The sequence below is a fragment of the Macrotis lagotis genome, chromosome X (assembly GCF_037893015.1).
Source record: "Macrotis lagotis isolate mMagLag1 chromosome X, bilby.v1.9.chrom.fasta, whole genome shotgun sequence".
Lineage (NCBI taxonomy): Eukaryota > Metazoa > Chordata > Mammalia > Peramelemorphia > Peramelidae > Macrotis > Macrotis lagotis.
Genome location: NC_133666.1, coordinates 124,805,788 through 124,830,495, shown reverse-complemented (window position 1 = coordinate 124,830,495; position 24,708 = coordinate 124,805,788). Strand labels below are relative to the sequence as shown.

Here is a 24,708-nt window from a genome sequence, read left to right as displayed (position 1 = left end):
ATTTTACAAAAGCAAGATTAAGTGATTTTTTGCAAGTAGAGAGGTGGAATATCTACAGATTCTGATATCAAAGTCAGTCCTCTTTCCTTTTTATCATATTAAGCATTTAAAATTGACATCACAAGTTGGCTCCAGCCTAATGATACATTATTTCCCTTTTTCTATGGTTCAGTCAAACTGACCTTTATGCTGTTCCTCACAACACTCCATCTTTCTGAAACTAAATTTTCCTCTCCCCATGAATGAAAAAAGGTATGAATAAAAAAATTTATTAGATGTCTACTATGTTAGACACTGAGAATACCAAAAAGAAAATCACTGAGTCCCTGTTCTCAAGGAATTCATATTTTCATAAGGAGAGACAATACATATAAGAAGGAAAAAGTTTTCCCTTTCCTATAGGAAAGTCCAATGTTCCTTCTAACAAATATGTGTGTATTTTTTAATATTAGTCTTATTGAAAAGTGTCTCATATACTTAATTTTGAATTTACAGAATCTGACAGGAGTTCCACAACACATTTCATCACATTTCCGTAGCACATTCCATTCCTCTGGAATCATGGCCAGTAATACATTGATCATGTTTTTCAAAGTTACCTTTACAATGCTGTTTTAACTGTGAATTATTCTCCTGGTTCTGGTCACTTCAATCAGCATCAATCTTCCCAGGAAAGCCTAAAACCATCCCTTTTTTCATATACATATATATATATATATATATATATGTATATATATATATATATAAAATTTGCATATTCCATTAAATTCAAATACTATCATTTGTTTTGCCAGTTTCAAGTTCTTTGATATTGCAAAAGGAGATGCTATAAATATTTTTGTATATGTGGGTATTTTCCTTCTTTCTTTAATCTCTATGTACTAAAATGCAGAAATTTTAAATACTGGAGTGTGATAATATACAGAATTATGAAATGATAATATACAGAATTATGAAATGAAAGGTAAAGTTAATAATACAGTATGCACAGTGGCTAGATAGTAAAGTTAATGTAGATATGCAATATGGTACCCCTAGCCTTTATCACTAGGTAGTTGACTACAATATCACTTTTCCTCATATCTCAGATAATAGCAAAAAATATTATCCTCAAATAGTTTTTGAACTTTAAAAAACATCTTAAAGTATTTGGATCGATCTTTCCAACAGAAGAAAAAATTCACTCAAAAGATGAAATAATTCTGCCAACTAATTCATTGGTTTGATATTTCCTTCTTCATTTGCAATCTTTGTAGCTAGAAACTTAAGCAGATCCTCATATGACAGTTCTTCTCTATGGGATTCAATTGACTCTTCCACATCGTTCTCATCTATTTTAGCTCCAATTTTTTTTTTTAGGTTTTTGCAGGGCAATTTGTGGTTAAGTGCCCAAGGCCACACAGCTAGGTAATTATTAAGTGTCTGAGACCCGATTTGAACCCAGGTACTCCTGACTCCAAGGCTGGTGCTTTATCTACTATGCCACCTAGCCACTCCAGCTCCAATTTTTGTGCTAATTTTAGTCTCATTGCTCACTTCCATCTTTGTAAAATTCATGAAAATAGGGCACTGTAGGTACACTTTTTCGAAACTCTTCATACATTTTCCCAGGCCTTAGCAATATTACAGATTGCATTGTAAATATTATAGGACTTCCAGAAAGCTCTCAATGTCAAGTTCTTATGAGTCCAAAGCTGTTTTTTTCTTCTATCATCATTGAATAGCTTTTTCCACCATATTTAAAAGTTTCTAACCAGATCCTATCTTTTCATTAACCTTTTTTTTTAGAAGAAATTTTTTTTTTATTATAGGCCTATTTTTTCCTTTTGTAAAATCATATTGATGGGATCTTGGTTGTAAGTCTTTATCTTTTGTTTTTTGGAACATTGTGCTCTAAATTTTCCTCTTCTTAATGGTAGTCCTCATAACTTGTGCAATCTTGCCTGTGGTGTTTCTGGATGCTTGCCATATTTTTCTTTTAACCAAAAGTACTATATCTATAATGTTTCTGAGAATGTCTAGGTAGTTTCTTTCAAGAGGCATCAATGGATTTTTCCTATTTTTCACTTTGTCTTCTGATTCTAATAGGTCTGAGCAATTTTTGGTTATGATTTCTTGAAATATGATATTCATGTTTTTTTCTTATATATTCAAGTAGACTAATGATTTCTATTCTCCTTAGTTTGTTTTCCAGGTCAGTTGTTTTTGTTATCTTACATTTTCTTACTTTTTTAAAGTCTTTTGACTGTCTTAATTTTTCATATTGCCTCAAAAAGTCAGTCATTAACTTCTGTTCCACTAATTTTCAGGGACTCTATTAAATATTTAGATAGGGTTTTACAATTCTTATATAGTAAGCTGTCGAAAATAATTTTTAAATGCTTCCTCTAAATCTTTCACTTATTCTAATTCTTTCCATTAAAGTTCTTGTTTAATTTATAATTCCAGAAATTAGACAAGTTATGCTTTATTTAGAGCCTTTATTTATATTTCCTTCTTCTGAATTTATGGCTTAGGGTTCCATGGCTTCATAATAGCCTTTTTGATAGAACTAGTCTCTGTGTACTTTCTGGAGGATATCTGAAATTCAGATGCTTTCTCTCAATGCTGAGTACTATTTATCATTAGGATTTGTCTGATCTAGGGAAGATCTAGGAAACAGAATAGCAGGTTTACCCTTAGCTGAAAATGAACACATCTTCTATTAGATAGCACTGCATGTTTAGAGAGACAAATCTGTAGACTCACCCTGTTTCTGCAGTCTCTGACTTGATCTCTTTTCCATTGGGTCAAGGTTAGTTTTCTGGGTTGAATCCTAGATCCCGCTGGGAGATCACTGTGATGGACTAAAGGCTCACTCCTAGTCCACAGTCCCTGTCTTTTTAATCAGACTTAATTTAAGATCTTGCACATAGATCAGAGCAACCCCATAAGTCTGTCTATGAGGCTAAAATCTGCCATAGTTACTCCCCTGTAGGTTCCAGACTCAGTTTGTACCAAATCTACCGTTTGGCTCCAAGGTCTAAGTGAAAGAGCTACCAGCGAGTTCTTTTTCTATAGAAATATATAGCCCTAGCTTCTGTCCCAGCTCCTGCAGGAAAGTTCTGTGAGGGCTTGGCTGGCAGAATCCCTCCTAATGGAAACTCTATTTTTCTGTGTTGAGGTAAACTAGATTAAAAAAATGACAGTACTTTTTCTTAAGATTTTCCATCAGGGGATGCTAGGTGGCGTAGTGGATAAAGCACCGGCCTTGGTGTCACGAGTACCTGGGTTCAAATGTCTCAGACACTTAATTACCTAGCTGTGTGGCCTTGGGCAAGCCATTTAACCCCATTTGCCTTGCAAAAACCTAAAAAAAAAAGATTTTCCATTATCACTTAATTTGGTGCAAGAGTTGTATTGGAGAGCTGTTTCCTCTTTCTCCACTATCATTTGTGTTCTCTCTGTAATTCCCATGAATAAAACCATAGAAGTTTCTAATGTTGAGCCATTTGAAAGAGAGCCAAGGATTTGGTGATTAGAATTTTGAGTTTTCAGTATGTATGGTTACTGAAGAGATGAAGGGTACAATACTTGCAAATGTAGCTACCAAGTTCTATTAAACCATAATGGTACCTTCCTGAATAATAGTTGCAATGGTCCTGATGGAAGCAAGGCTAGTAATATGAGTAAGGAGACTTTCCTATTTCTGAGGCTCCTGGGTTTATCTTGCCACTTCTAGCAAATGACCAGAAAGTGGTATTAGTGACAGGGATGATGAGCTTACACCTCGACATGATGGCTGGTAGAAGGAAAGCTAGTGGTCTGTGGGATGCTGTGATTCTCCAGCTGTCTATTCCAGGGGTTGAGGGGAAGTGATGGTCAGTGGACCCCTCCCTACCTCCACCCCTTGTTTGTACTGTCTCTTGCCTTCCCTTCTTTGCTCAGGCTATTATAGTCAGAGCCTGGAAAGCTTTATTCTATTTACTTATTCCTCCTTTTAGAACTGCTAGTTACTTTCATGCTTGATATCTACTCCATGAGGTCATTCCTCAGCAAGTAGTACCTCTTCCAAGTAGTCATATTTATTGTATATATTATATATAATTATATATGTACATTTGTGTATACATGTATCTACATACATATGTATACATGCATATAAATATACATATATAATATACATATACATATATTATCTCTTCCTATAGAATGTAAATTCCTTATGGGTAGGGATCAATGTATCCCTCATACCTAGTCCACTCCCTGAGCCATAGGAAGTGTTTGAAACTGTATGAATGAGTGACAGGTATAAAACATTCTAGAAGAACTAGTAACACTATTGGGGAATAGAGTTGGACTTTAAATATTAAGCAGGGAAGTTTTTATTTTGAATGAGAGTAAAGAAGATCATTTTGATCTTGTAGAGGACGAATTAGTGAAACCTTTGTCTGGGATGCTATTACAATAATTTTTTTTTAAGGTTTTTGCAAGGCAAATGGGGTTAAGTGGCTTGCCCAAGGTCACACAGCTAGGTAATTATTAAGTGTCTGAGACTGGATTTGAACCCAGGTACTCCTGACTCCAAGACACCCGGTGCTTTATCCACTACGCCACCTAGCTGCCCCTGCTATTACAATAATTTCAAAGATAATTAGATAACTGCTGTGTGACCAGAGAGAAGAATGTGAGAGTGAGCAATCAGCATAGCACTAGATTATAAATCTGGAAGCTGTAAGAATGGTGGTTCCTTTGACAGAAATGGCAAAGTTTGGGAAAAAGGGCAAGTTTTTTGGGAAATATAATGTATCCTATTTTGGTAAGTTTGACATGTCACACACACACACACACACATGTGTCATTTTAAAATTCCTAGCTTCTATCAAAATTCAACTTGGATATTAACTGTTATATGAGGCAATTTCTGATTCCTTCAAATTGTTGGTGCCTTCTTTCACTAAAAAATTACCATATATTTACCACACACACACACTCCACATCTATACATATAAATAATTGAACCAGCATGGCAAATTAGATTATGAACTGGCCTCAGAGCCAGAAAGACCTAAGTTCAAATCCTATCTCTAAAAACAATCAATCCTAAAAGAGTTGTGATGGAAACTATAATCCACTTCCAGAGAAAGAATTATGGATCTGAATGCAGACCAAAGTATAATATTTTCAATTTTCAAAATTTGTTTTATATTTTTCCCCCTCTGATGGTTTCCTCCCCTTTTTTCTCTCGTTCTTCTTTCACAGCATGTCTAATATGGAAATATGTTTAACATAGTTATACATGTAAAACCTAAATCAGATTACTTGCTGTCAGGGGGAGGAGGGGAGGGAAGGGACAAAAAATGTGGAACTCATATCTTATAAAAAATGAATGTTGAAAACTCTTTTTTTCATGTAGTTGGAAAAATAAATTAGTTAAAAATAAATATACCAGCTTTTAATTACGGTTTTGTAGGGATGAAATCAGTCTGATTTTACTTCTTTTTTCCAGTGATTCTCAGGTGACTGGAAGCATTATTGGAGGCATTGGATGAAGGGATTGCTCAGAGATAAGTATTTTCATAGACTGGTAATGATGGGTCAATGGTGGAAGGAACTATAGAATCATAGTAAAACATTAAAATGCAAACTTTAATGATTCAGGATATGGAAATAACTGAAGTTAGAGTAGGATAGGTGGAATGATGGATGAACCAGTAAATATTTAATTCACATTAGAACTTTAGAAATCAGGGTGGCTAGGTGGCTCAGTGGATAGAGCACCCACCCTGGAGTCAGGAGTACCTGAGTTCAAATACGATCTCAGACCCTTAATGATTACCTAGCTGTGTGTGTGGCCTTGGTCAAGCCACTTAACTCTGTTTGCTTTGCAAAAACAGTTAAAAAAAAAAGAACTTTAGATATCAATCTTAGGTGAGATTAATGCCCCAGATCATACAGCAAGTTAAAGACAAAGCTATCTCTAGATCCCAAAGGTCATTCTGGGGACATAAATTAAGCTTTGAATCTAAAGCTAAAGAGACTGACAATTTCCTCCAATTGCTAATTATCTCCAGGGTTTCTTTTGGACTATGAATGCACTTCCTGTTTGAGCTTTTTAGACCCTGGAGTATGGAAGACCAGGGATTGGTGTTTGCTGCTAAAATAAATCGGCAGTGAGTATATGACAGTTTATATTAAAGGCAAACTGGGAAAAAAATAGTCTAGAAGTATGAGGGAGTATCAGGAAGTTGGGAGCACCAGCAGTTTGTACAACAGTATGTATTAAGGTTAAGAAATTCAGTTTGAGTTAAGGTTAGTACTGTAGCTTCACCAAGTTCTTAAGGATGCAGTATGTATGTATTTAGCATCTGTGTTGTGTCCCAAATCCCTTATGGTAATACCAGCATTTTGGAACAATGATTACATTATTAATCAGATTTTATTTCGTAGCACTTCAATGAATCTGCAAGCTTTTGAACTTCTTATAGTTTCTGTGAGAGAGAACAAGTGCCCAGAAGGGCAGAAAGGTCCTAGAATTTAGAAGGTAAATAAAATTATCTTGAATGTGTGAGTGGCTCTCTTAACAACAATTTTCCTGACAGCAAATCCATTGCTCTTTCCATCATCCCATGCTGCCTTCAAAAAAAAATGAAGCAAATCCTATTGTTATGCACTATATTAATATTATGCTGCTACTCAAATTATTAGGGAGTTTAAAATTACAAAAAATAAAAAAAGGGAAATAACCAAATACTTTCCTGGAATAAACTTGTCAAAATAATTTTTACTTAACCAGCTCTTCTATATCTGGTACTGATCTACCTCTAATTGTGAAGCTGAGAGAGATAATATTTCCATTTGGTTTCCTTCCTTAGACTCAGAAACCTAGATTTTTTTTAAAGGGGCTACACTCATGAACAACATGAAGTAAAAATATGAAATTAAATAATTTAACTCATAATGATAAAATAAATATAAATATTTCACCAAAGGTTGGAAAAAACTCCAAGTACAACAAAATGATATTTTTAAGTTCATTCTTACCAGGTGATCCTCCATCATCAAACTCGGGATTTCTGGGTCCAGTTTCAGGAAAAACTGGAAAGAGAAGATCTGTGTGCCAAACTGCTACCTCATCTCTTATCAAAACATTCTTCCAAAAATACCAGAGATTTCTTGCAGTGTTACTGAAACGTAGGGTATAACTAACCTATAAAGAACAATCAGGAAAAAACAACAACAAACATATATTCATTCAGACTTCATCAATTCTTTCTTTGGATGTGAATAGCATTTTCCATCAAAAATCTTTCAGGCTCTTCTTGGATCACTGTGTTGTTGGGAGAAATGTTGGAGAGATATTTGTCCAGCTTTTCCTGTAATATTAAGGAATGATTATCTATGCTAAGTTTGATTTTTCTGTGGGCCTCTGACTAAATTCACCAAGATGCAACCTCATTTCCTTCTGCCTTGCTGAGGTCTTCCAATGAGGATGCCTGACTCCAGTCACATTTAGTTGAGTCACTCTTTGACCCCCCTCGCCCTTGACTCCTTCCTGTACAGGTGGTGGGCTAGACACCCCAAAAAAGTTTGGCTAACACCCTCCTCCATGCTGGATTCACTTGGGTTTTCACCCAATCACATCTCTATTTCCTTTCCTTTTCTTCTCTTCCCTTTCTTAAATGTCTTTGCTATCAGTTTTTGTGAACTTGTAACCTGTGAAACTTTTGTGGAACCTGTGAATTAAAATTTAAGTCTTTCTTATGTCCCAGAGTGCAAATGATTGGTGACTTCTTCACAAAACCAACCTACATCTATTCTTAAGTCCCTCTTTCCCCCAATCAACATTTTCCTTGTCTTAAATTATATTGCTAAATCAATCACAGCAGATCATTGCACAATGTAATCTTCATCTTAAATTTATTCAGGTCTCCTCAGGTGACTTGTCTCATAATTTTCATTTTATAACTTTAATCCACTATCCATATTCCAAATTTGCCCAAAGGTCAGTCTCATCAATCATAATTGGTGCAGCAACTCACAAGGTTGCCAGATTAATCCCATCACCTGAAGACTTATCTGATCTCCCAGTGATGTAATGGGGAGGAGCTGACACTTTTCCCACCTCCTCATTAAACCATCTACCAACTGAGATTGTTTTACCATTCTCTTGTGACCTGAATCACATATTTTGTATGTGATTAAGGGAGTTACAGAAGTGGGGTTCCAAACAACTGTGATATCAAAGATATCAAAGGTTTTAAAAAACCCCACAACTTTAAAGTCAATCAGAAGATGTACTTTTGCTGTACAAGATTATGCTCTGCCATGCTCTTAATTACCATAAAAGACCCTGCCCTCCCTTACTCAGGATCTTTAACTACTGAGGAGTTACTGATCCCAGCAGTTACTGCTGACCCAGCAGATATATCAATCATATTTGGATCTTTGCTGCCTTGGTCTACTTTTTTCCATCATGACCATGGTAAAATAAGCTATGAAAAATTAAGGGAATGAGCCAAGGTAAAAAAAAAAAAAAAACCCAACAAAATAATAGAGACAACTAAAAAAGTAGTTGAAACAACTTGAAGAACCTTAGGAAAAAAACAAAAAATTGAAATAAAAACTATAGTAAAATAAAATATGAAATAAACATATACAAATTATTAGTCCTTCTAAATGTTATCAACAAAACCCATCAGGAAGGGAAAGAAAAGAGATTAATTAGAATCGATAATTAGGAGATGATTAAGATATCTGAAAATTTACCTAATAATTTATATTTTAAAAATACATAAGGGGCAGCTAGGTGACGTAGTGGATAAAGCACTGGCCTTGGGTTCAAATCCAGTCTCAGACACTTAATAATTACCTAGCTGTGTGGCCTTGGGCAAGCTACTTAACCCCATTTGCCTTGCAAAAAAAAAAAAAACCCTAAAAAAACCACACATGAACACAATTACAAAAACTCTTTACAGAAATAAAGTTATTTAATTGATTATGGTTGGTCCTTCATTGCTTATCTGTGTAACCAAAACAGGCTGAATCATTTAAGCTAGTAAAGACAATAGCTCTATTCCCAGATGCATACTCTTTTTTTGACTTGTACTAAATGTTCTTTCTTGCTATATCCCAGAAGGGGAGGATTGCAGTTTAGCCATATATGCAGGTGTTGGAAACTATACTGGTAAAAGGGAAAGGCTTTCCTTCCTCTGTTGCCTCTCTTGACCTGGAGATAATTATTTCTGTTTTGTGACACTTGTCTTTCCCACTTTCAGGTGATTGCAGTCAAGCTATTGCAGTCAACCAATCTGGTTGAAAAAACCTCAGGAAGCCATAGTTCCTGGGTCTTGAAACTAAGAGATATTTTTATTTGGAACTGAGCTAAACTATGAGACTTTCCCCTCCCCAGAACTGAGGTGGTACAGGGTGGTGTTTCCTACTTGAGGTAAAAGTTTTTTTAGTTTTTGTTTGTTTGTTTACTTTTTGGTAAAGCCAATCTGCAAGTTAAGGGCAACTAGGAGGCACTGTGGATGGAGTTCAGGGTCAGAAGTCAGAAAGACTAATGCTAACCCAGCTGATACATGGATCATAATTGGAGCTTTGCTGCCTCAGTCTACCTTTTCCCCTCATGACTATGGTAAAATAAGTTTTGAAAAAATTTCTTGTGTTCAAATCTGACCTTAGATACTTCTTAGCTGAGTGACCCTGAGCAAGTTATTTCACTCTGTTTGCCCCAGTTTCCTCATCTGTTAAATGAGATGGATAAGGAAATAGCAAACCACTCTAGTTAATCTCTGTCAAGAAAACCCAATTGGAGTCACAAAGAGTCAGAGGTAACTGAAAAACAAACAAACAACAAACCTGCATGTTAGTGGTTAAATGGAACTGGGACCCTGGGAACTCTTGGAGAAAATTGGGGTAGGGGATATAATATAATAGGGGATAGTGTTACATATGTGTAATGAGACCTCATATATAGTTAGGACACTTTTCGTGTGTGGGGCTTGAAAGGGGGGCAGAATTGACATTTCTAGCTGTGAGACAAAGTAGTTGGTTAGAGTTGGAGCTCATTCTCTGATCTCCTCAAACACAAGGCAACAGACTAGAATTGCATCTTTGTTCCCTTAAATATTGTTTAACTAGGGGACATAATTGGGTTCTGACTTCTAATTACTGTAATTTTGTGGGGAAGACCCCAAACTCTATATTCAAGGCTTGACTTCCCATCAAATATCAGTTCCACAATGAATAAAACACAATAGCAAAGAAACTCATTTATCCAAACCATAGTAAAACAAATAGGAAATATATGCCAGATAATAGAGAATGAAGGAGCTCTCCCATTAGGAGCAAAGTAACTTAACTAGGAGAGAAAGAATACTAGATCTCACCCAAAGAAAACTCCCCAAATCTCCAGGACCTCAAGCTGGAAATGGGGACATGAGACTGTCAGCTTTTCTTGGACTCTCCTTCAGGAGCCTGAGGTAGGGCCACTTCCATCTTTCCTTCTCAAAGATGGGAAGCCTACTCAAAAGTTATGCTCTTCCTGAAGAGTCCACAAAAGGGAACTGACTAGTTATCTTCTTTCATCAACTCCCCACCACCTCCCATGCAGGACAGGTCTTCATCTCCACCAATCATGAGAAAGTATGAAAATATGTTGAAGTTACTGGTTTCAAATAATTTTTATTTGACTCTTTAGAGTTAAGTATACTATCAAATTATCTACAAATGTGATGATTTTGTTTCTTTTTTACATATTATTATTCCCTCAATTTCTTCTTCTTTTATAGTACAGAGAGATGTTATATTTAGGATGCAGAAGGACACATATATTTCTATATAAAGCCAATGAAGGATGTGGTTGCATTTGTGCATATTTGTTACAAGAAATTTGTTTTTCTCTTCTTTTTTCAATACATTTGTTAGGTTAAGAGGAAGAGAACATAAGACTGCTGTTAATTTTTTTAAATAGAGAAATGGGGGAACACAATAGATGTGAAATGTTGGGGTGGCTACTAGGTAGCATTTTCCATCAAAAATCTTTCAGGCTCTTCTTGGATCACTGTGTTGTTGGGAGAAATGTTGGAGAGATATTTGTCCAGCTTTTCCTGTAATATTAAGGAATGATTATCTATGCTAGTTTGATTTTTCTGTGGGCCTCTGACTAAATTCACCAAGATGCAACCTCATTTCCTTCTGCCTTGCTGAGGTCTTCCAATGAGGATGCCTGACTCCAGTCACATTTAGTTGAGTCACTCTTTGACCCCCCTCGCCCTTGACTCCTTCCTGTACAGGTGGTGGGCTAGACACCCCAAAAAAGTTTGGCTAACACCCTCCTCCATGCTGGATTCACTTGGGTTTTCACCCAATCATATCTCTATTTCCTTTCCTTTTCTTCTCTTCCCTTTCTTAAATGTCTTTCCACTGGCCCTGGAGTCAGGAGTACCTGAGTTAAAGTCCAGCCTCAGACACTTAATAATTACCTAGCTGTGTGGCCTTGGGCAAGCCACTTACTCCATTTGCCTTGCAAAAAAAAAAATGTTAAATGTCGCACATTTTCAAATGTTTCAGATGAAATCATATGAAAAAAACTTCTCACAAAATGGAAATAAAGTGTAAATGTCTGTAATGTAAAGGCAAAACAAAATTAATGAAAAAAATTGAAGAGATCAATAAAAATTAGAAAGAAAAAAAGCATCAGCTGGTCCATGGTAAAAACCCAATAGATAATAAGCAAACTCTAACAATAAAGGAATTGGAGGTGAGTCTTGAATTACAAGTAGATAAACTGAGACAAATTTACAGGTAGGGCAAAAGTAATGGTATTTGGAATTTTACTTTACATTTACCACAGGAAACATTTTCTTAGACTAGCACTGCAGCAACCTGTAACTAATAAAATCTTTACAATAGTTTATTCTGAACCTAAAAATAAAACAAAAAGCTATTTCCAAATGTATAACAAAAAGAGGATTCTATCTGAAACTATAAATTTCCATTTTGACATGTTTCAAAATGTATGTAGTACATTCAATACATTACTTTCAAGACTGTCTTCCTTCTCTGTATTTCATTCTGGAATATTATGTGCACTAAAAATGTTAGAATGTTTTTTTTTAATCATTATTGCCAACTTCACCTCCCTATTCCCTCACCCCAGTAAAAACTGAGAGAAAAAAACAAAATGAAAACATGTAGTGCTCATGTTCAAAAATGTTATGTCATGTCTCTCTCTGTATCTTTTGCAAAAAATAAACCTATTAGTCAGTAACAAACTTTATTATATATCCTTAGTAATCATGGTTAGTCTTTGTTTGCCCTGATGAGAATTCTTATCTTTCAAAACTGTTTATCTTTATAATGTGGTTGTCCAGATATACATTTTTATACTTTTATTTTTAGCTCACTTTACCTTGCATCAATTTGTTAAACCTACCATTCTCAAAAATCGTCTTTTACCACTTAAGACACAATAATATTTTAATGTATATGATAAATACAAAGTAAATAATGTTTGTCCTTCCTTTTCAAAGAAGACCATATCAGAGGAGGTGATACCATGACAAGCACATGAATTGGATTTGAGTGAGGGGGTGCTGTACTAAGTCACCAGCCTCATTTTCTCCTTCAGAACCATCAGAGTCCAGTGGCTAGATATGAGTCAGGGCAATAGGAGATGACCCTGATGTGAGGCAATAAAGGTTAAGTGACTTGCCCAATTTTACACACTAGGAAGTGTCTGAGACTAGATTCCAATTTCTGTCCTCCTGACCCCAAGGCCAGTGCTCTATCCACTGTGCCTCCTAATTGCCCCTATATACTACAATTTGTTCAGCTATTCCTCCATTTGTCAAAGAAGCCATCTAAATCACTCCCTTAGTTATCAGTTCTTTTAACCCCTACATACCCTGTTGAAGGTAATGTATTATACCTAATTGCATGTGTTCCAACCTCCTCTGTCCAGTTTAAATAAACAGATAAATAAGGCTTACATGTTCTGTTTGTACAGTAGCCTAAATGTGAGGAATGAAGGGAGTTGTTGGTCTTCACAGGGTGTGGAGGGGGGCCCCCTTTGAAATCCATTACAAAGGAGGGGAAGGGCCCTGGCCAATCTCAAAACTGAGAGAGTTCTCCTAATCCCATTCCAAAAATGATAAACCCAAGATTAGAAGAAACTAGACCTTAACTGGTTAAGAGTACCCTAGAGTCCTGACCTTCTCCTTTGCACATGCTCAAGCAGATCTCTCTGTTCTTGCTCATTAATTTAATGAACAGGTTGAAGAAATGTATAGGAACCAATGTATCAATTAGATTTGTGACCCTAGCCTATGGTTGGCATGAAGGAGCAGGAACAAAGCCTTTCAAACTGTATAAAAGAGCTTGTATTTGGGGGTTTCCCTGCCCCCTCTCCCAGTATGAAAGAGGTGTGCCAGTTTATCTTTTTTTTTTAATTTTTTTTAGGTTTTTGCAAGGCAAACGGGGTTAAGTGGCTTGCCCAAGGCCACACAGCTAGGTAATTATTAAGTGTCTAAGACTGAATTTGAACCCAGGTACTCCTGACTCCAGGGCCGGTGCTTTATCCACTACGCCACCTACCGTTTGTTATCTTAATAAAAACCATTTTAATCACTCTGGACTAAGTATTCTTGAGCCATTAAGGTACCCCAATTATGAGAGATAGCAAGTTCCACCTCCCTTCTTCCTTCCTATATCCTTTTATCCTGTCTCTTGAATCTTCAAAACAGAACCAATATACCCCCAAATCTTATCCTTACTGATGGTTCTCAACATCCTTTGAAGTCATTAAAGTTCTAGAAAGACATTAATTTCTTTCTCTTTTAGAATGTCAGCACTACTTCATCACAGAACTTCTTCCAATTTCTCAAGTACTTTTACCTTTCTGGGTTTATCTGGACTCATGTTTGTATTTCAAAGTTCATATTCAGTTTTTTTTTTTATCAGAACTGCTTCTAATTCCTCTATTCTACTTAAGAATAACTTTTCTCTAGGATTACACTCAACTTTGTAGGCTAAGTTATTCTTGGCTATGAGTCTTGTTTTTTTTACTTTTTTTGAATATTATATTCCAAGCTCTACTCTCACTTTTATAATAATAACAGTCAGTTATTAGGTGTTCCTGATAGTAGTTGAGACAGTAGTTGAACTACTTTATTTTTTCCTTGGACATAGAAATTTTACTTTTTGATCAGGACATTCCTGTGATTTTTCCTTTTGAGGTTCTTTTCAGGAGGTGACTGGTATATTCTATCTTCGCTTTGCATTCTGTTCCTAATGGATAGTTTTCATTTATAATTTATTATCCAACTTTTTAAAAAACTGATGTTCACAAAGTCCAATGTTTCTTAAGTTCTTACTTTTTTATATCTTTTTCTGTTGTGTTTTCTTTGTTGTCTCATGTAGTCATTGATTTGATTTATTCTGGTTTTTCAGGAAGGTTTCAGGAAGGTTTTTTGGTGAAGAATTTTTTATGTTTTCTTCTAATTCTTCAAATTTTTGCCTCCAGGGCTTTTACTTCATTAAAAAAAAAATCTCTTGATTCAAGTTTTTGAGTTATTTCTTTCTTTGAGGCTGTGTTTAAAGTTATTACAAAGATACCCCTCCTAATTTAGGGGGATGTCTAGAGCTATAATAATTTTTTTCACTGGTTGATATGGCTTTCTCTCGTTTATTCATGCCTTTGTATATATGCATTGGAGCTTTGTGCCTGGGTTAGAAGTGCCCAGTTGCTGAGGTTCTGAACAAAGGCAGGCAGTCCTGCTTGGATCTCTCATTGGGTCTCAGGGATTTTTATATTCACCTTTACTTTGCCTTATCTCTGAAAGGTAATCTCGGGCATCTGAGAGCACAAAACTCGGAACCTTAAAAGTATCTAGGCCTGTGCCAACCTGATTTAAATACTATGGTTCCATACCACTTGGGGACTGCTGATCCTCTCCAGAATTGCAGATGTTCCTGCCCTGGGACTTTCTCAGGGGAGCCTTACCCTACATTCTTGCTGCCTGGCATCAGAGTCTTGGGGGATACAATGGTCTCTGATTACACTGGGAAGCTCCTCTTTGCTGGTACTGGCTCTGCCAGAGGGCATCACTTTCTTACTTCTCATGGGCTTCTCAATGATTTTGTCCAATACTGGGATGGAGGAAGTCATTTACTGTAGTTCCTCATTTAAATTCTTGATTTTTAAGAAGTTTGGTGTGAACTTTAGGGATGTAGTATTTTGCCTTTCTCTGTATCCTCAATGTTTAGAACAATGTCTGGCTAGAATACCAATTTACTTATTCCTTGTCATGTTAATAAAACTACTAAAGAATTACGAATTTATCTGGCGGAACAAAGGGTCAAAACAAGAGAATCAATGAAAAAGATGTGAATCATTAATAGTAAGATTTTTAAATACATATAATTTTTCTTCAGAACCTAAGCTAAGAAAAACCTGATCCTTCCAAAATAAATTCACTTTTGACTGGTTCTTTTGTGTACCAACTACCCCTACATATGACAAAAAATTAAGCATCAATGTACCACTGCATGCCAGTTGATCTTATGATTGAAGACTTTTTAGATCTGTGGATTCCTAGACTATGTTAAATATCTGGGATAAGGAAGTACAATGAAAATAATTTGAGACTTTCTTACCTGAAGGGGGAGGGTGTCTTTGCTATTATAGAAGTCATGGTTAAAAATTATGGCAGCCAGCACATCAGAAGAGTTCTTATCATATCTTATGTAATGTTCAAAAGACTGCTCTGAAGAAAAGCCAGTAACTGTATAAAGAGAAAAATCTTTAAATTGAGTTAATTTTTTTTAATACTAGTTCTATGATTTCATAGTGTACAAAACTCTAGTTGAAGAATTTCCTCTAGTAATGTAACCTGACATTTTCTCTGCTGTAACCAATAGTCGTAAGAGTTGCCTGAGATCATAAGTGGCAAAGGTAGAATATGAGTCTAGGTCATCATTCAAAGGCTTTATTTGCTATACTACAATGGCTCTATAAATGGGGGGGAAAAATCTAATAATTTTCCTTTCTTGTATACTTGACAGTCAGACCACTTCACAACTCAATTCAACAAATCTCTATTAAGCATCAGCTATTACAAGAACAGAAGCTTCTCAGGCTTACAAAAAGTAATAAACTTGAGATTAATCATACTTTCTCAGCAATCTACTCTCCTGATTTCCCCTTTTTCTACTTAGTCTTTTCCTTCAACTAATCCTAGGATACTGTCCTTCATTTTGTGATGGGCAAAGTTCTAGGGCAAACAACAAAGAGTTCAGGTATCTGATTTTTTCACAGGGTATATTTCAAAGCTTTAATAAGGGAATTTACACCATCTTCTTATATAGTATTTAAAGTTATTCACTTATAGGGGAACCAATATGCCCAGTCCAGTTTTTTCTTTAAACTTTACTTTTTTAGGCCTCAATTTCCTTATGTCTAAAATAAGGATTTAGCTATAATACTAATATAGTCATGCATGCCTACATACATATCATATTTTATATATATGGTAATCATATATAGTATAATATATATATATAAAACTCTAAAAACACATATATATTAGAAAAAAGGTTTACTTATTATATTACAAATTATACCACAAGGGAACAAAAGCAGTTGTTAAGCCCCAAGACTCAAGTAATGTTTGATACTATAAAGCCTCAAAATACACAATGTGAGTTTTTGGGGAGAATACCTATACTAACCACATTTTCCTCAAAATAAGACCGAGCATGATTTTTCAGGATGCTTGGAATATAAGCCCTACCCCAAAAGTAAGCCCCAGTTAAGACTGTCAGTCAGACAGATGCATTTAACACAACTGTTGCAATACATATTGAATTATAAGATAATATTAACATATAATTTATATTATTTTATAATAATTATGATATAATATATAAATGTGATTATGTAAGATCTGGTCTTATTTTGGGGGAAAGTTATTTTGTAAAGTTTTGAAAATACATATAAATATTTATATGATTATAAAATAAATATTAAAAATTAAATGTTATTGACATTAATACTTAAAATAAATGATAGTATAAAATATAATTAAATATTTACAAATACCTAAGCAGGTGCCTTTGGATGAGAGGTAAACACTCCTGCTCAAACTCATCAAGCACTTCTCTACTGCCCTAAGTGATACTCATTTTTGTCTTCAGAGGCTTTGGTATTCCATGTTTCACTAGCACATAGCAATACCAATACAAAGTATTAAAAAATGATCCTTTATTTTCAGAGAAAGCTTGGGAATTCAGTAAAAGAGTCTTGCAATTTCCTGAAGGGAATACAGCACAAATTTCTCTTGCTGAATTCCAAAACAATTTATTTGTCCATTTATACTATCTGTCCCAGACAGATATAGTGATGAACAGCAATTTGGGCAATATATATTCTTTCATCATTTGGGTTTTCCTTTGTGGATAGGCAAAACTCTGTGATCATAGATCTCTTCCAGAACTCTTCAGTATTCTGAAGTTTGATGGAGGTAGAACAATGTCATCTGCAAACAGGAATATGTGAAGACCTCACAATCCATAGGGAACGTCTCGTCTACCTGGAATCTGATTGATCTCCATTTTAGTGGCAAATACTTTTGGTGAGAACACATCTGTTCTATCTCTTGAGAATTATTATAAGGATATTTGAATATGGTCATTTCTATTTTATATTTCCCAAAGAATCTTGAATGATTTGCTGTATGGATGGGAACTATCTAGTTGTAAACCAGACAGGAAGAGATTTTTTTTTCTTCTTTATCCTAAGAGATGACTTTCTAGGATGAAAAAGGCAGAAGAATATAGTGGGAAATGAAAGTGATAGAAAAACAAAAGAGAGGTAAAGACTAGACTGGTGATTTCATTGTAAAAGTGAACTTTGAAGTCAAGAGACTAGCTCTACCAAAGCAAATTAGCACCTTCTCTGTTGCTTACAGTTTTAGAGAGTTGCCTATAATACTGAGATTTGCTCAAGACCATAAAGCCAGTAGACAGTTAGATGATATGGTGATTCAAGTGCTGGAGGACTTGAATTTAAATACCTACTATCTGTGGCCCTGGGCAAGTCACTTAACCTTATCTGATCAGCTATGTGAGCTAGAGAAGGAAATGGCAAACTACTCCAGTATCTTTGCCAAGAAAACCTCAAATGGGGCTTGAAAAATTAGACATACCAGAATAACAACAAAAATAATATGATCAGTGCACGTTAGAGGTAGAGAAACCAAGAAACTCTTTCTGGCACTACATTCACTTAAAAAAGAGAATAGCTTCAGTGAAGTGGTCAGCTAAGTTTGCAAGGGAATAAAAAAAGTAGATTAGAAGAGAAGAGTAGAAGCAATGAATATGGAGATTTTTTTCTAAATGTGGCTGTGAAAGGGACAAGAGATATAGTTTGAAGGCATGGCAAGGTCAAATTAAAATTATTTTTGAGTGGAGGAGATATGGGCGTGTTTTATGAAACAAAGTAGGTGGAAGGGTAGCAGATTTTCAAGGAAAAAGCTTTTTAATAAAAGGGTTGGGATGCAGGAAACAAGTAAAGGTTTGGTCTTTGACAAAAAGAAGAAATATCCTGCTTTGGAAGAGGAGTAAGTAGGGGAGACACTGGCTGTCCCCTAAGGATAACACTATCTTGCCTTGACTGTCAGCAGAGTTGGCCCCAGGAGGATGAAGAGGTTGAGGCCCAAGTCATGCCTTCTGCTTGTTAAAGGGACTGGAATGTAAAATTATCCCCCCTTACCTAAACATCCCAGAGGAGATGCAACTAGGATGATGATCCTATGCCCCTGGGCCTTACCCAGAAAACAAAAGTCCTTTAAGATTGTGAGCATTACTTTTCATCTTCCACTGATCAACCCAATGTTCAACAAATTCCCACTAGTATTCCCCAACTCATCAGTATTCTGGAAGTAATCCTTCTCAACCCCACCCCATCATGGCCCGTTTCAGATTTGTCCACCCCTAGAATTCCTTTTATGTAATGAACAAATTTCTCTTTATTCTGAATTCTCAGATTTTTTCCATCTATTTGTTTTCACTAGGGCCTTTGTTCTTTCTACATGACTATGAATTCCTGGCCATCCTCTCCAGTGCACACTGGTTTCTTGAAGGGGTTAGAATTCATTTTCCATTTCTTGATTCTGGTTTGCTTTCACATGATAATAACATAACAGGACAGCCTGAGTGCTCCCCAAAATGTCCTCACAATATCAAGAAGGAAGGCCTTCAGTACATTCAGTGTTACCCTGAATTGAAAATATGAGAATACATGGACAAGATTTGCATATGATGAGAACTTATGGATGATTGAATAGGGGCTGCCAAATCCTAATTTTTTAAATTTGGACTTTGTGGCAACCTAATTCAGCAGTCTGTACTACTATTTATTAGTCTTTCTTTAGTCCTTTAGCCCCTCTTATTTTCTCCTTATTTGAAGCCAAGTATCAAATTTTCCACCCTGTTGGTGGATAGCATTTATCTACTAGCCTCAAAGGGTATCTTAAGGAATTTAATAAATAGTTCATTGTCTTTATCTCCTCTCTAACTCTTGAACTTATCACTTAGGGACTTTAGTAGCCATGTTGATGTTTTTTTGTTCAGTGATTTCAGTCAGATCTGACTCTTTGTGACTACAATTTGGGGATTTCTTTTTTTTCATCATCTTAGCCCATCCTACCTCTCCTTTCCCTTTCTCCCAGTATATATATATATTCCCCTTTTACCCACTGACTCCATTTTTCAATACCTTCAAATTCAGTTCCCTCCTGTGCCCTGTCTATATATACTCCTTCTAACTGCTCTAATAAATGAGGTTCATATGAATATTATCAAGTCCCATGCAGAAAAACACACAGTTCAACATCTTTAAATCCCTTATAATTTGTCTTTTCCATCTACCCTCTCTATGCTTCACCCGAGTCCTGTACTTGAAAGTTCATACTTTCTGTTCAGCTCTGACTTCTTCAAAAGGAACATTTGAAATTCCTGTTTCACTAAATGTCCATCTTTTCCCCTGGAAGAGGATATTGTTCAGTTTCACTGGGTAGTTGATTCTTGATTGCATTCCAGGTTCTTTTGTCTCCCAGAATATTAAAGCCCCACAAGCCCTTAATGTAGATGCTTTTAAGTCCTCTGTGATCCTGACTTTAGCTCCATGATATCTAAGTTGTTTCATTCTAGCTGCTTATAATATTTTATCTGATTTGGGAGTTCTGGAATTTGGCTGAGGGTTATTTTCATTTGGACTCTTTCAGGAAATCAGTGGATTCTCTCAATTTCTATTTTACCCTCTGCTTCTAGAATATCAAGGCAGTTTTCCTGTAAAAATTCTTTAAAAATGAAGTACAGACTCTTCCTGCTCATGACCTTCAGGTAGCCCAATAATTTTTTTTTAATTTTTAAAGATTTTATTTGAGTTTTGAGTTTTACAATTTTTCTCTCAATCTTACTTCCCTCCTCCCACACCCCCAAAAGAAAGCAATTTGTCAGAGTTTATTTTGTTTCCATGTTGTACATTGATCCAAATTGAGTGTGATGAGAGAGAAATCACATCCTTAAGGAAGAAACAAAAAGTATAAGAGATAACAAGATCAGATAATAAGATTTTTTTTCTAATAGTCCTTGAAATTTGTTCAAACTCCACGGCTCTTTATCTGGATACAGATGGTATTCTCCATTGCAGACAGCCCAAAATTGTCCCTGGTTGTTGCAATGATGAAACAAGCAAGTCCATCAAGGTTGAACATCACCCCCATGTTGCTGTTAGAGTGTTCAGTGTTTTTCTGGTTCTGCTCATCTCGCTCAACATCAGTTCATGGAAATCCCTCCAGGCTTCCCTGAATTTCCATTCCCTCCTTGTTTCTAATAGAATAATAGTGTTCCAAGATATACATATACCAATTTACTAAGCCATTCCCCAATTGAAGGACATTTACTTGATTTCCAATTCTTTGCCACCACAAACAGGGCTGCTATGAATATTTTTGTACAAGTGATGTTTTTACCCTTTTTCATCATCTCTTCAGGGTATAGATCCAGTAGTGGTATTGCTGGATCAAAGGGTATGCTCATTTTTGTTGCCCTTTGTAGCTCAACAATTTTTAAATTGTCTCTTCTGTATCTGTTCTTCAGGTCAGTTGTTTTTTTCAATGAGATATTTCATGTTTTCTTCTAGTTTTTCATTATTTTAGTATTGTTTTTATTGTTTCTTCATTCTCACAAAGTCATCAGCTTACTTTAGCTCCATTCTTTCTACATTTGAAGTTGTTTTCTTCAGAGAGCTTTCTTATTCCATCTGACCAATTATGCCTTTTAAGGTATTCTTCTCCTCCTTTACTTTTTTTTTTGTTTTTTGCAAGGCAAATGGGGTTAAGTGGCTTGCCCAAGGCCACATGGCTAGATAATTATTAAATGTCTGAGACCGGATTTGAACCCAGGTATTCCTGATTCCAGGGCTGGTGCTTTATCCACTATGCTACCTAGCCACCCCCCCTCCTTTTACTTTTTAGACTGCTTTTTCCATTGGACCTAAACTGGTTTTTAACATGTTGTTTTCTTCAGCATTTTTTTTGGATCTCCTTGACTAAGTTGCTGACTTGGTTTTCATGTTTTTCCTGCTTCTTTCTCATTTCTCTTCCCAATTTTTCCTCTACTTCCCTCACTTGATTTTCAAAATCCTTTTTGAGTTCTGCTATGGCCTGAGACCAATTCCTATTTTTCTTGGAGGCTTTGGATACAGAAACTTGGACTTTGTCATCTTCTTAGTGTGTGTTTTGAACCTCCATGGGACCAAAGTAATTGGCTATGGTCAAGTTCCTTTTTTTTCCTTTGTACTCATTTCCCCAGCCTGTGCCCTGATTTTGGGGTGCTTCCTGAGCTTTTGAATGTTATTGGTACAACCCTGCAAGGACCTCAGTTCCTTCAAGGTCTTATGAGAGGCTCTGTCTGCTCTCCTGGCCTGTGTTTTGGTCTGTGGATGACCACAAGCACACCCCTATTCCCTGGAGCTGTGAGGAGGACCCCTGCTCTACTATGGTAGTATGGGGGCCCAGACTGTGACCAGGTCCTAAATATGGACAAAGCACAAGAGTCCTGTTCCAGGGACAGAGGAGAGACCTTGACAGTTTCCCCCCCACCCCCACCCCCTCACGTTCCATGGGCTAAGTTTTCTGGGAGCAGCTGCCAGGCACCTCCCTGCTGGGTGGCTCTGTTTGCCTGCTTCCATTTCCTGGGATCTGGGCTATGCTGAGGGCCATAGCTGCGCTGAGGGCCATGTTGGCTCCCCATTCTCTCTGGCAGAGGTTTTTCTCTTCAGGGCCAACTTCTCAATAGCTGCCCTTGAGTCTATATCATCTTATCCTCGCCAGCATATTGCTCCCTTAATCTTCTATCTTCTTTCTAATCTTCAGAATTCAATGTTTATCTACTTGTTCCTTCCTTATTCTCCTCTGGCCTTAAAAATGCCTATCCCTAGGCCCTACCAATTTCTCAAGTTAAACCATTCTCCTAGAGTAAATTGACTTTATATGTAATTTTCATTTCTTCTCTCATTCCTCCACCATTTGCAATCTGGCTTCCAAATGAATGTGCTTCCAAAGTTATCAATGATTGCCCAATTTAATATTCTTTTCTCAGTCCATATCTTGTTTGAGCTCTCTACTACTCCTGAAATTATAGATGGCCTTCAAAAGCCTTCTAAATATTTTCTCTTTAGAGTTTTGTAAAACTATTCTCTCCTTTATCTCCTACCTATCTAACCACTTTTCCTCAGGGTGATTCACTGGTCTATCAAGTCTCTTCTTTCTACAATGGGTGCTCCCCAAGACTCTGTCCTGGGTCTACTATTCTCTCCATAATACCTCTGAATGACCTCATCAACTCTTGTAAGATGATTCATAATTTTATATCCAACTGCAGTTTCTCCCCTGAACTTTGGTTCCAATGTTGTTAATTACAAATAGGTCATTTAAAATTGGATGTACCAGAGACATTTCAAACTCAACATGTCCAAAACAAAACTCATTATCTTTCTTTCAAATTTAATCCTCTTCCAAACTTTCTAATCGTTTTAAAGAAACTATCATTCTTTTAGTGTCAGTTTTACAGTTTCAGCATCATTTTATCCTCATTCCATGTATTCAATCAGTTGGCAAATCTTGCTTTTCCTACCTCTATAACTTATCTTGTATTTGAACCCTCTATTCATACAGCTACTACTTAAATTTATGACCTCATCATTCTTGCCTGGAATTGTTCTCTCTTCTTCAAATCTTTATTGGTCTTACCCTACCCTCCACATAGCTGCCAAAATGAAATCTATTCAGTAAATTTCAGGGTCTTACTTTTGCTACTAGGATAAAAATAAAACAAAAGTCTTTTGTCTAGTTTTTAAAGACCTTCACAATCTGCATGTAACCATCTTTTCTAGCTTCAATATATTATTTTTGTTTTTTTACTCTATGATCCCAATCAAATTCAACTTAAAATTGACTGAGAGATAATGTGGAGAAAATCTTAATGGAATCAATTTTCTTAGTTAACTTAGAAAAGTCATCTTCTAGGAAGGAGGAGGGAGGAATGGTGATAACACAGATGGCTTTATAAGAGAAGTAAAAGTTTGGAACAGATCCTATGGTAGTATATGACACTGAGTGAATCAGAGAAGGGTAAATTGATGGGCACCACTGAAGGTCAGTTGAGGATGGATGTATAGTGCACAAGTCAGCATAGTTGTTTGAATTCCTCTAAAATTGTTCAAGAGCTTGTAAAGAAAAGCAAAAAATGGTGGATAGTGGGAGTAATCCAGGATCCCAGGGTTTAGAAAGGGATCACTGGAGATAGGATAAGAGGGTAAAGAAATTTAATTGAACCATCAAGTTTTGTGGAAAGTGAGGCCATAGCAAGAGGCATGAATGGGGAAAACAAAAAGTATGGAAGAATGAGATAGTAATGTGGTTTAAAACAGACAAAGTACAAGGAGAGTTTGGCAGGATAAAGGAAGTTCAGAATTTTGGATCATGAAGGTAGGATACCTCTGGATGATGTAAAGATCAAAGGGATGATTGTCATTGTATGTAACTGAGATAAATGAAAGAGATCAAGGAATTTGATGAACTCAGAAGCAAGGGTGTTTGAAGGAAATCAGCATACCCAAATATGAGTCAGGTTTGGGGTATAGATACGGACTGTTCCAGGTAATCAACTTCGTGAAAAAGGAGGAGAAATGGCCTAAGGTCCCACTGATAATTCACTAGTATTTAAATAGATAAATCTGGATTATGGGAGTATGGAAGAAGAGAGAATCAAGAAAGACTCCAAGGCTGTGTTCATGAGTGACTAGAATGATGGTGAAACCCTCAACCGAAAAAGGAGTCTTATTTGTGTTTAATGGTAGCCATTTCTAGGGTGGGAATAGGGGAAAAAAAGAAATTTCTTATATTTCTTATATATGTAAATGGAATAGTAAGCTGTACAGAATAGATTTTAAGTTTTGTGTGCAATTTTTTTATTTACTAGGTTATAGAAATTCTTGTTTTGTCCCATAAATTAAAGTAAAATTCATTTTCTTTAAAAAAAAAAAGAACAATGATAGAAGGGTTGGCATTAGCAAGATCTCCTCAATAAAGCCTGGAGTAAAGAATGAAAAATGGGACATGATGAATAGAGGTTTTAAAATGAAGGATGAAGAAAGGA

At 36.0% G+C, this 24,708-nt stretch overlaps 1 protein-coding gene across 8 annotated transcripts in view; it reads right to left on the bottom strand.

Annotated features, from left to right (window-relative positions):
* The window catches only part of LOC141502677 (phospholipid-transporting ATPase ABCA3-like), a 312,244-nt gene that overhangs the window by 165,189 nt on the left and 122,347 nt on the right, over positions 1-24,708 (bottom strand). For 7 of the 8 annotated variants that reach the window (XM_074207528.1, XM_074207521.1, XM_074207520.1 and 4 more), the window contains 2 exons: positions 15,643-15,770; positions 7,024-7,189 (listed from right to left, as the gene is read on the bottom strand). In XM_074207528.1, coding sequence (XP_074063629.1) covers positions 7,024-7,189; positions 15,643-15,770 — 294 coding nt within the window. The remainder of the gene's footprint in view (positions 1-7,023; positions 7,190-15,642; positions 15,771-24,708) is intronic. The other variant, XM_074207527.1, reaches the window with a different exon arrangement.